This window comes from Heteronotia binoei, chromosome 9 (genome assembly GCF_032191835.1).
Source record: "Heteronotia binoei isolate CCM8104 ecotype False Entrance Well chromosome 9, APGP_CSIRO_Hbin_v1, whole genome shotgun sequence".
NCBI classification, from domain to species: Eukaryota; Metazoa; Chordata; class Lepidosauria; order Squamata; family Gekkonidae; genus Heteronotia; species Heteronotia binoei.
In genome coordinates, this window is record NC_083231.1 from 79,240,374 (window position 1) to 79,253,097 (window position 12,724).

At 41.3% G+C, this 12,724-nt stretch overlaps 1 protein-coding gene across 1 annotated transcript; it reads left to right on the forward strand.

The window, feature by feature from the left end:
* Positions 1-893: 893 nt before the first annotated feature.
* CCNA2 (cyclin A2) lies at positions 894-10,308 on the forward strand. Its single transcript, XM_060246837.1, has 8 exons — positions 894-1,534; positions 2,001-2,247; positions 4,076-4,188; positions 5,922-6,145; positions 6,631-6,835; positions 7,712-7,825; positions 8,786-8,919; positions 9,195-10,308. The coding sequence occupies exons 1-8, from the start codon at positions 1,382-1,384 to the stop codon at positions 9,241-9,243; spliced, it is 1,239 nt and encodes a 412-aa protein (XP_060102820.1). The 5' UTR covers positions 894-1,381; the 3' UTR covers positions 9,244-10,308.
* The last annotated feature ends 2,416 nt before the right edge of the window (positions 10,309-12,724 follow it).

The window sequence follows — 12,724 nt, forward strand, 5'->3', positions numbered from 1 at the left end:
CTGTAAGTTTTGTCATGCAGATGAGTCTAAAAGGAATTGTATACTAGGAATATTCCCCATTTTGCTTTTTGAAATGCTTCTGTGGCCTTAATTTAGACAGGAAACACTAAACCAGCCCTAGCAATTTCAGGGTGAAGCTCTGGGGTAATTGCCAAATGAAGTGAAACAAAAAGGGTCAAAGGGAAATCTGTGTTCAATTGGCTGAGATATTTGCACTTTCCTAGGAGTAATAAGTCTACTTGAATAAAGTGGGGATGAGGACCACACATCTGAGGCAGGAATTAGCAGACTGATCGTCATCTCCCTTAGAGAATATGTGAATAAATGATAAAGGGTGCTCCTAGGAGTTTAGAGAAAACCCTGTCATTGCACTGAAAAACTGCAGCCCAGCCTTTTAGTCTTCTTTCAACCACTATCGGGTGTAATACATGAAAGCTTATGCTGGAATAAAATACCCATAGTCTAATCAAGGAATACTGAGGAAATTACACAACTATATAGGACTGACAATGAAGAAACTGAAATTGTTTTTTTTTTAAATTATTCCTTGGCTCCATCATCAACAAAAATGGAGACTGCAACCAAGAAATCAGTCTGAGAAGGGCAGTCATGAAGCTAGAAAAGATCCTTAATCTTAAGAATGTGTCGCTGGGGACAAGGTCAAGGTAGTGCATATTATAGTATTCACCATTACTGTGTATGGGGCGTGATTTAACGTAGTACAGTTAAGAAAGCTGACAAGAACAAAGTTGATTCATTTGAAATGTGCTGGAAGAGAGTTTTACGAGTACTGTGAACTGCCAAAAAGGCAAGCAAGTACTGATCAAATCAAGCGTGAGCTCTAGGCTAGCTTAAAAGACCAAACCGAGGCTAGTGTACTTTGGTCACATGCGAGGACAAGAACGCTAGAACTCAGTCAAGGAAGCCTTCGTTTGCAAGACCTTTACAAGGCTGTTTAGGATTAGGGTAGGACATTTTAATTAATTCACTCACCTGCTTATTTCCTTAACATAAAGCCCTCCAAGGGCCTTATCCCGACCTTCCATGCCCTGCAGCGCTAATTTAAAAACAAAGCCAGCCCCCGCTGAGACACGCCCATAGCCGCGCTCTCTCCCCACATAACCTCCCATTCTGCGGCATTCTCCCACCCTGTTCCACCCTTCGCGCTTGAGCTGTTTAGATCTTCGTGGCTTGCCGTGGTAGAGGTGACGTATACAGTCCCGTGCTCCCATTGGCTGATTCAATCGTCGCGGGCTACTTGAAAGGCGAAAAGTGGAGCGGGCCTACAGAGCGAACAGCCGCGGAGCGTCGCAGGATCCCGGCGGTTGCGCGGCTTGGCGCTTTCCCCTTCCCAAGTTCGGAATCCAGCACCGCTCTCACCATGTTGACGAGCTCCGCCGCCAGCTCGGATCAGGAGAACCAAGAGAATGTTCCCCCGGGGACCAAGGGCGCGCCCCACTTGGTCGCCGCTCCGGGCACCCGGACGGTGTTGGGACTTCTGCGGGACAATCAGCATCGCTTGGCCCAGCCGCAGGTACGGAAGACCAGGAAGGGTGGAAAGAAGGCTGCTTGCTTGCCTTCCTTCCCCTGGGACGGGGGTCTTGGCCTGCCCCTGCACCCGCCATCTTAGAAGCGGGCGTGTTCCTTTTTTCTTCTCCATCTTCTATCTCTGGGTTTAAAATGAGGGTTGCTTGGCGTCGCGCCTTTTGAAAGTCTGGAGGGAAAAGAGCGCCGGATGCTTGGGGGAGGACGAGGTGTTGGTGCTTTGAATAGTGTGGGCGCTGGGAGGGTTGTGCTCCTCCAATCTCTACCCTTATGGCCTCTTGCCTCTTCTCCAACCCCCATTAGAGTAATTGGAGAAGTGGCAAAAGAGCTTGTGATAAGGAGAACGGTTCTCGAGTTACTAAATCGCGCGATAAGGTATGGAGAATAGCCATGGGGGAAGGAGCAGTATGCAATGCCAGGTTTGTAGTCGCTAATGGCAGCTCTTTTTCGTGTAGGTTCCTCTCTGTCAAATACCGTGGAGTACTAATGATGAGAACCACGTCGACATTGCAGTGGGCAAAATGGGGACCAAACAGCCTTTTACCATCCATATGGATGAGCCTGAGAGCACGAGACCAAAGAAAAATGGTGCATCCAAAAAGATTTTGCCTAATGAGTATCTGGCCTTGGAAGCAGCTGTAGTTTCAATAGGCAGTAGGAAACCTCTTACGCCTATAGAGAATCCAATGGATCTTGGCTCTGGTGAGGATCACTTTGTCTTTGCCTAGTAACACCTGGTTGTTTCCAAGCAGTGGCCTTGGATTATGGTGGTGTTGCTGGTCCTCCCTGATATTTCTGACAATGATCTTAACATGATGGGGGGGGGGGGGTTGCAGGGAAGCGGGGAGGAATTATGGATACTTAGTTTAATATTGTGTTATATAGTCATCTGCTTCTTAGATCTTGTTTAGGAAGAAAAATCCATGTAATGAATTGGTAGTGTAATATGTTCAGATTTCAATTGTAGCATAGGATGGATTCATATTCTAGCTCCAACAGAATACCCTTCAGTATCTGAGACACAAAAGTGCCTATAGTTCATGTCCTATGAAATAAGCTGCACCCTGTAGAGAAGATTTGTGGGGAGGGGATTATTTTTTTTATGAATTCTCCCTTCTTGGTTTTTTTGGAGGATCCCATATCTCTCCAGGAGCAGCCCTTTAAGGAGGCATTTTCAACTTCCCTGTGAGGAGACAGCAAGGATGTTGCGTTTCAATGAACAAAAAATACATCAATGCACTGGGCTTCTATTCTAACCCAATATGCTTAATGGAGCAGCTACTTACAGGAGTATATTTGGTCACAACAGCAACTAGTTTTGAAACTGTTAGAGGACTAAGTGGCTGCTTCCTTCTGAGCAATTGTTTTCTTTAGCTTTTTTTAGATGAAGACTGTAACTGCTTTTTGGAGAAGTTACTTATCCTGATAAAAGCTTTCTGGGAAAATAGCTGTATTCCTCAAATACCTTGAATGGTCAGCTGGAACCTTCAAAATTATTCTGCTTCTTACTCCTTTCATATTAGCAATAATTTGTTTGCAGTAGTGGAGTGGGTAACCTTGACCAGAGTAGGAAAAAAGTGCAACATCTACTTGTGAAGGTGTTAGCATGGGTGTAAATTAGAATTGTGCTCGATGAGAAACATGCTTGAAACAAGCAGTGCAGCCAGTGTCTTGGAGGCACCTGGTGAATCAGCCATGTATTCTAATCAAAATCTGGTTTGGCAAATATGTTCTGGGATGCCTACCTGTGCTGCATATCTTGTATATACACCTGGCTGCAAGTGTGCAAACCTGTAGTATGCAATCCAGATCAGAAGTGCTGTTCCTTAACTCTATCTTGTCATGCTCTAATTTCATTTCCTTGCTCATTATATCCTCTGGATTGCTTAAATTGGCAAACTACCAGTTCTGGTCATAGGAATTCACTTTCAGGCAGGAGGGTAATTAAAACTATCCATTAAACGATTTCCATGAGGAAGGAAAGGGCTTTAGTATATCTTTGTCTTTTGAAAGTATGTAAATGACTTTTAATCCATTTACCTGGAGGGTGCAATCTGATTAGTTCTACTCATTGGAATAAGATTTTATTTACTCTGATTTTCTTGGTACTGTACATGGAATGCAGAGAGTCTTAGGGCCAGGCCATGAAACATGTCTTCTTTCTTCTTGATATTTTGTGTGTGTTTAACACTCAGCCTAAATTAACACTTTTCAGCTTGAAGTATTTGGGTATTGCACAGTCTGTGTGACGAGTTTTTGCTTTGGATCACCATGAGTAACTTTTGTAGTAGGAGGTGGGCACTTTCCCATATAGTTGGCATATAGTTTAATGAAACTGGCTGAGTCACACTGTTGTGAGGACTGGAGCCCACACTAGAGGCTCTGGTAGCTGGGGAGAAGATGCTAGCAGAACAATATGCACTGAGATCCTGATATGTCACAAGGACATCTCTTGTTACATTTGTTCTGTCTTCCACTTATGACTTCATGAGTTTGAACTTGCACTATCTGTTTGTATCTTGCATTTTAGGGTCCCCAAGTATAATGGACATGTCAATAGTCCAAGAAGTAGAAGAAAGAGTAAATGTTAATCATGTACCTGACTACATTGATGACATCTTTAAGTATCTCAGGGAAATGGAGGTAAAAAAAATCTTGGGTGGGCACTGGGGAGATATATTGCCTAATTAACCATTTCAAATCTTGTACTTGTAAATGTTGTTTGATGTTACTGTTGCTAGAATATTAGGCCCGCTCCCTTTTCTTATCCTCTTTTGGTCTTGTCCAAGAATACTGTTGAGGACCTTTCACAAAAGAAAGGCTGGTCTATACCTTCAGAGTAGACTACACCACTTTAACTGTTCCTTCACATAAGTCCCCTGCAGACAGAAAATGAGCATAGCATGGAGAAGGATTCTATTCTCCTTCTTTGCCTGCTGTGCAGCCTTTCTGTATTGCAAGAAATTTTAATATTGAATACTCCCAAAATGTGATCCTTCAGCTGCAGTTTGAAATGGTGTAATCTCTTTAACCGTCCTGTCACTCTACTGCTTCATTCTGTTACATGTATAGACTAGGTCCATGTCTAATAGATATGCTGCTGGTGAGTCTCAGCATGAGGAGTCATATAGTCTATAGCTGTTCTGGGTTCAGCAAACTTTGTCTACATGATGGGCATCACAGAGTACTAGCATGCAAAGCTACACTTAATTTTTACATGCTTTCTGGAAGAAGAACATTATCCAATCTGCCTGAAATCTGAGTCTCAGCATGAGGAGTCATATAGTCTATAGCTGTTCTGGATTCAGCAAACTTTGTCTACATGATGGGCATCACAGAGTACTAGCATGCAAAGCTACACTTAATTTTTACATGCTTTCTGGAAGAAGAACATTATCCAATCTGCCTGAAATCTGAGTCTCAGCATGAGGAGTCATATAGTCTATAGCTGTTCTGGGTTCAGCAAACTTTGTCTACATGATGGGCATCACAGAGTACTAGCATGCAAAGCTACACTTAATTTTTACATGCTTTCTGGAAGAAGAACATTATCCAATCTGCCTGAAATCTGGGAGGGGGGAATTCCTTCCACCCTAGTAGGTAGAAAGCAAAAGTTGCTGAGATAGGGGTGGGAAATAATTACCAAATACGTGTCATTAGTAGCTGTTTTGGTACTGGCTGTTACAGCCTGCACCCATAACCTCTAGAATTTAATGAGAAATACTGTTCTAGCTGAAAATAGAATTTATGGTTGGTTAAGTGGAACCAGTGAGAAGGGCAGGTAAACAGCAGACATGCAAGTGACAATAGTTAACATTAAGCCTCTTCTGGCTGCTTTTCCCAGTGTAAAAGAAGATGGGTTGAAGGTAAAGATAGACAAACACACTGGTCCACTGAGTACAAGGAAGGGTGCTCAAGCTTCCACTTTTCTAGTATGCAGAGGGCACCTTCCCATATAGTTGCCATGGGACTGCATTAGGAAAAGCTAGGGCTGGGTTTGCATTGACGGATGTTACATCTTGGCGGTCTAACAGTCTTTATACTTGTGTTCACAAATAGCTTCTGAGGAGCATGTGGATACTCATTGCTGTCTCTGACTACATTACAAAATTGGTTCAGAACTTCTATCTTAACAAGGTCAAATAATGTTTAATATTCAAAGAAATGGCTGCCCATCACTTGTGACAAAGTCTTTTCTGTAAAAAATCTAGAACTGAAGCCAGAATAGTGAAGGCTTGACGACCTTTGTGATGCCAGCTGTTAACATCTGCTAGCAATCTTGCAATGCAAAATACATTTAGCTGCCAATTGACTACTGTGTAGGGATGGGCAAATGAAACAGAAATAGAAAATATGAAGTGTTTTCTCCTCTTCAGGTGAAATGCAAGCCCAAAGTGGGTTACATGAAGAAGCAGCCAGATATTACAAACAACATGCGAGCTATTCTTGTGGACTGGCTAGTGGAAGTTGGTGAAGAATACAAATTGCAAAATGAGACTCTGCACCTGGCTGTAAACTACATTGACAGGTTTCTTTCTTCTATGTCAGTGCTAAGAGGGAAGCTTCAACTTGTAGGGACTGCAGCCATGCTGTTAGCATCGTAAGTAAAACAAGCTTATTTTAAAACGCCGAACAGAGTGAATGCTGTTTTCTGCCTTGTGAAACAAAACTCATATTCTAGCATTTTTAAATTTAATCAAAGATTGTTGTAGCACCTGGTCTACCAGTATTAAAATGAAAGTGTATTCTACAATTATGCAAATGCAGGGATATAAAAAGCATAACTGAGCTAAGAGATAGCTATGTCTATAACGTCCATGTTGCAACTTTGGATGAAACTTTTTTTGATGTTACTGCATAAATGGGAGCATCTAGTACTAAGTATTGTACCTTGCCATATTGCCCTGGTACTTGCAGTTGAAAACTTTTATTTGACTTTGTAAATTATTGTTAGTTCCAAGCAAGCACAATATTAATTGTCCTCTGTGATTCATGACAGAAATGCATTAATACAAAGTACAAGAATGAGGGTGAGAGGTGTCTGTAAAATGAGTTGTAAACAATGCTGCTTTCTTTCTATTGTAGGAAGTTTGAAGAAATCTACCCGCCAGAAGTGACAGAATTTGTTTACATCACAGATGACACTTACACAAAGAAACAAGTCCTAAGGATGGAGCACTTAGTTCTAAAAGTTTTGTCATTTGACTTGGCAGCGCCAACTATAAACCAGTTCCTTTCTCAGTACTTCTTACACCAGCCAGCTAATTCCCAAGTGGAAAACCTGGCAACAGTGAGTGTCTCCATTGTTTGGAAAAGATCTTAAATTTGAGGAAGAATTAATGCAATGCTAGAAAGATATAAGGTTTGAAAGGCACAATGTTTTCCTGTCTGGTTTGTAACATGAATAGGTATGTTAAATTTCTGACACTGTGACCTTTATAAAAAGCACTTCATACAATATGGCCCTTCTGTAGGAACCACAATAAGCAGCAGCTCTTATAGAATATATCATTTTACAACTACATACTTCCTAGTAAAAAGTGAGCTGGCAAGAAGAGGTGTGGGAGCTCTTAGCACTGTCAAAAGTAGCTGCATGAGCATCAAGGTACCTAAACAGAGAGAGCCTGTGGGTATAAAGTTCTGTGCTTGTTCCAGGTAGTGAGCAAGTGAGGGAAGGGGAAAGGGAGTAGAACTTTTGGCTCTTCTGCAGGGAGCATGAACTGGATGTGGCTGCCACAAGACATGGTGGAGTATTGGATCAAGATCCTGGGAGACCTGGGCTTGAATCCTCACTGCCATGGAAGCTCACTGGGTGACCTTGGGTGCATCACAAACTCTCATCCTGACCTATCTAACAGGGTTGTTTTTGTGATAAAATGGGAGGAGATAATGATGATTTAAGCTACTTTGAGTTCTAACTGGGGAGAAAGGAAAGGTCCCTGTGCAAGCACCAGTTGTTTCCGACTCGGGGGTGACAAGCAGGCTATAAATAAATTCTAATGCATAGTTCAAAAGAGACTCTTGGGTGAGCTCTTGAAGACTTGTGTAGTTCTGCACCATAAAGACATATGCCTAAAATAGGCATGATAAAAAAGCATAATTCTATGTTGCTTTACAGACCAGGTATTATAAAGAAAGCAAACATCTTTGTTTCCCTCCTCTACAGTATTTGGGAGAGCTAAGCCTGATTGATGCTGACCCATTTCTGAAATACTTGCCATCTGTCACTGCTGCTGCAGCATTTCATATAGCAAACTACACAATTACTGGAAGAACTTGGGTAGGTATACAAACACATTGCCCTTAAATATATGCAGTGAAACTTGAAACTGTTCAGTAGATCAACAGGGTTTTTTGTAGGAGAAACTTTATGCTTATTTCAAGTAGGTAAATTCTTAATTTACATAGAGGGTCATAGGTAACTAATCAGTTAATAGCCAAATCGTATACATCTTTTCTTCGATAAAAGTTGAAGAAGAAGATACTGAATTTATATTCCACCTTCCACTCCAAAGAGTCTCAGAGCGGCTCACAATCTTTACCTTCCTCCCCCACAAGACACCCTGTGAGGTGGGTGGGGCTGGAGAGGGCTCACAGCAGCTGCCCTTTCAAGGACAATCTCTGCCAGAGCTATGGCTGACCCAAGGCCATGCTAGCAGGTGCAAGTGGAGGAGTGGGGAATCAAACCCAGTTCTCCCAGATAAGAGTCCGCACACTTAACCACTACACCAAACTGGCTCTCCCTATGAAGTGCATAGATCCCACAGTGTATAATTCTTTTACATCTACCTTAATAACTTAACCTCTGCAGTTCTATAAATCTTGAGTCCAGTCATAAACATATGACTGGACTCAAGATAAACATATGCTACAAACTCCCCACCTAAGGCAGTGGAAAGACTTTTAAGCAGTGTTACACCCTTCTATTTGCACTGAAGTCACTGGGATTAGAAGGGTGTAATGTGATTAGGATGATATTTTAAGTTTCCTGTAACACACAAGCAAAATGATGCTGTGGAAGAGCATGGCATGCCTAAACTAGCATACAAACATAGAATCACTAAGGCCATCTAAACACTTCTCTTCCTCTGTTTACACATAAAAGACAAGCAAAACCTTATAGTAAACAGTCTTGGTATAAAATGCTTCAGTACTTCCGCAGTGATAAGAACAGCCCTGTGTTTTATCCACTGTACCACAAAATCAGTCATGGAGTAACTAACATTGTTTTCCCTTGCAGCCTGAATATCTTGTCCAAGCAACAGGATATACAATAGAAAGTCTTCAGCCTTGTCTCATGGACCTCCACAAGACCTACCACAGAGCAGCACAGCACACACAACAGTCCGTAAGGGAAAAATACAAGGCTTTAAAGTAAGTGGCAGCAAATAAATGAGAATTAAGACTATCATGGAATGCCTTCTGCACAAGTGTAGCTCACTTGATTGAGTGCTCCTAGTCTCCAGCTTGCTGAGTAACTGTGCCAGTTACTTTCTCAGCCAAGCAGGCCTTGCAGGGTGGTTGTGGGGAGAAAATAGAGGAGGGGAAAGGTTGTAATCTGCTTTATCACTGGGAAAAAAACAAAACTTTAAGTATTTAATAGACTGTACTTATATTTCAAGTGTTCATGTGACTTGCCTCTTTTCCAGGTACAATGCAGTATCGCTCATTGAACCACCAGAGAGACTAAACTTATAACAACCGAGAGACTGAGGCTCTTAGGTGTATATTACCTACAACAGCAATGTACAGTTTTAAACTTTTACTTATACTTCAATCACTCTGGTATATTACCATAGAAAATTATGAAGTTTTCTACTTTTATAAGGTTTTAATGTAAACTTTTGTAAATGCAATCTTATTCTAAGTACTTAGGGTGGTGCTCTTTAAAGTTCTGGGGAAATAAACCATGGAGGTCAATTGCTGATGTCATTCCTTATAGTTTTAATAAGAGCAGCATATCTAATTAGGGATTTTGACTCTAAATGGCAAATCAAGACATCTTGGAGTCAGCAACATGCTTGAGTTGGTTCTTCTCCAGACTCAAAGTTACTACAGGGTATTACATGTCAGCTAGCAATTTAATGTTTAACATTAGTAAAATGATGCTATTATGCCTCTTTCAACAACTTAAGATTTCAGGCCAGCTACCGGAAGCCTGTAACAGCTTACATAGGGCTGCATAACTACAAGGCAGTAAAGATGCATACAAACACTGCATGAACTGTGACTGTAGCTTGGAGTCAAGGGAACAAGTGCTGTGAAATAACAGGTATTACTGGAGTTTGGAAACTGGATTCTGGAATGGTATTTCCAGTACTCATTGGAGCAACAGTTAATCCTTGTTTGCTGTTTGTCAGACTAGGCTTGGCTTTCTCACCTATGGGTGCAATGGCTGTATATTTAAGACAAGAGTTAGAAGGATAATGTAGTGCTGAAGAATGCTCTCCTTAACTCCTGCAAAAAGGGCAAGCTCAGAAAACCTCTACAGGGGGAACATATCATTAAGTGAAGGCCATTTGTTCTACTTTTACTACAATTAGGAGTACTGACACAGGGAAGAAGTAGTGGACATCACTGAAATAAACCCTAGTTCAAAAGGTTTTCTATGTTTGTAGGAATGGATATTTTATAATTGTATCAACAGAACTAAATTCTTGTAAACCAGACTTATGCCGCTTGCTGTGCTTACAGTGAACTAAACCATGGGAAGAGCAAATGTAAACTATCTTGAAGCTGGCCAATAAAATCCTATAAAAAGGATTATGTCTCAAGTATCTTTATAGAACTCCGGGTCTGAGATGGAGTCTAGAGTCTAATGGGGGGGGGGGGGCAGAGAGGAGCTGCAGATGTCAGGCAGGTCTTCATATCTAAGAATGATTGAGTCAACATCAGGAAAACTAACTAGACATGGCAGATCTTATCCAGAGCTTTTATGCTTAACCTGCCCAGTTTATCTCATCATTTCAGCCCCTGTGTCATATGGCTTTGGAGAAGGGATCTAATAGGGCCCTCATTTTCACTAGTATGCCAGTACCTACAGTTCACCTTAAGAGGAATCTTTTTAAATAGCTGTATAATAGGTTGAGGTTTTTCTACCATTGCAGTCAATGAACATCTGGTGGAATCTACTACTTGCCATAACGCCACTAGAGCAAAAGACATCTAGAGAACCAGGTGAGGAAAATTATATCAATTGACTGCCAATCCAACCAATGACAAGACTCCTTGACTGCATCATGGTTCTTATGAAGAATATAAAGGGGTGGGTGGGTACTAGGATTCACATCTGGTATAATACTGGCAGCTTTATCCTAAAGAAGTTATAGCTGCTATTGCAGTAAAACATTTATGGGAGTGATCACCAGTGTACCTTCTAAGTGGGAGCTAGCTCAGGAAAAATGGCCCCAGAGCAAACTAATTTATGCAGTAGCTCACAACTTTAATTCCAGCAGCACATGAAGTAGAATTTTTGCTCACGAGACTCCACAGAGGGAGTACTGGTAGTGACTGATCCTCCTTCTGTTAACTTATATGCTGCATACTCAGCCATAGTTATGAAGGGGAATTATGGACTTCTCTCTAGTGTAGTTTACCTCATGTGTTCTGAAGACAAATGGAGGGAGAGGAACCATATTTTCTTTTATTAGGAGGAAAATTGGATAATGGGCAGAAGAGGGATTCAGCTAATATTAATACACCCGATTTACTGCTTTTAAGCTAAACAAATTTTATCCATGGAGAGCAGCACTCACAACAAAAACAACAAACCCAGCCTTTTTCTTCAGCTCTTACAGACCATTCTGTACCTTTACATTAATCTACCAAATAGTGATGGTATGACATTGGGTCTGCAATTTAGCATACACACCCTTCTAACATTTGCTTTGCCCATAAAAATGATAGCAAAAACATGTTGGTGTATTAGGTGTACTGTCCTACTAACCAAATATGCACCACTGTTCTTAATGCTGGTGACCACACAGGTGAATTGTACTGGGAAATCTCTCCAACCTTCTGCAGTACTTTAAGTCTGCCTAATACATCTCACATTGAAATTGAGGGGGGCAATCACCTCTGTTCAAAATATACCTGTCTTTATTTTGTGCAGAAACAAGCCCTGTGGAGAACAGGCCTTTCTCTACTCCCATCTTCTCCCATCAGTTACTTCTATCCTTTTGGAATCTTCAATTTCTTTGTTGCTACAAGGGGAAGCAGTTTCATGCTTTGTTCTTCACAATCTGGTGATCTGCCTGGAGCAATTGTTCTAATAAGGGCAGAAATAGGGATCTGGAAGGGAGCTTGTAACTACTAACAAATTGAAGGCATTAAAGGAGATGCAGGGTGCATGAGCCAGAAGCAACATTACTCTCATTTCAACAATGGGATTTAAGAGGCAAATAATCATTCCATGTTATTTTTGGCAAACCAAAGACAGTATATCTCTTGTCAGTCAAGGATAATACATTCTGAACTGCACAAATGAAAAAAGGCTACATCCTGCTTGAAGACAGAGTTTCCAGTCTTAACTGAGATGCAGAGGTGCTATAGCATGTATGAATCTAATGTGGAGTCAGCTAGAAGGCTGACATATTTCGTGAGTAAATGTTTTCCTTAACCATTTTTCTACCCTCCCCCAGCTCTTGGATGGGCTTCATCACCACTAGGATGTAAATCCCTCAAATATTTTACACATGGGAAGAAGAAAAAAGGCCAGACTGCCTAACAGTATCTCTCTCACACACACATACAGGAAACATCACTCTGCTGAGCAAAGTCTGAAGGCTTCCTTTAGTCTAAGGTAGGCTACATGCCTATAACAATAAAGGATGAAATAAAGTTAACTATCTCAAAAGTAGCTAAGGGAAGAACATATTTACACTGAAAGGAATAGTTTACTCACAGCACAAGGTGCAGACAGCACAAAGAGGGAAGGTGAACAATATTCTTTCCTTTACAAAAGAAAGGTGATTTACTCCTGTCTCCATGGATGTAAACTCCATATTCAAGGAATGTCCTGGCACTCATAACCTGTTCTAGCTATCTGCTTTTATAGATGAAAGTCTTCCTGCAAGCTAAGGCAAACCATTGGGAACTCATATAAAGAACAAGGTGGAGTGTGTTTATAAAGGAAACAAAGTCCTAAGGCATTCATATTTTCATACAGGTACAACTACCA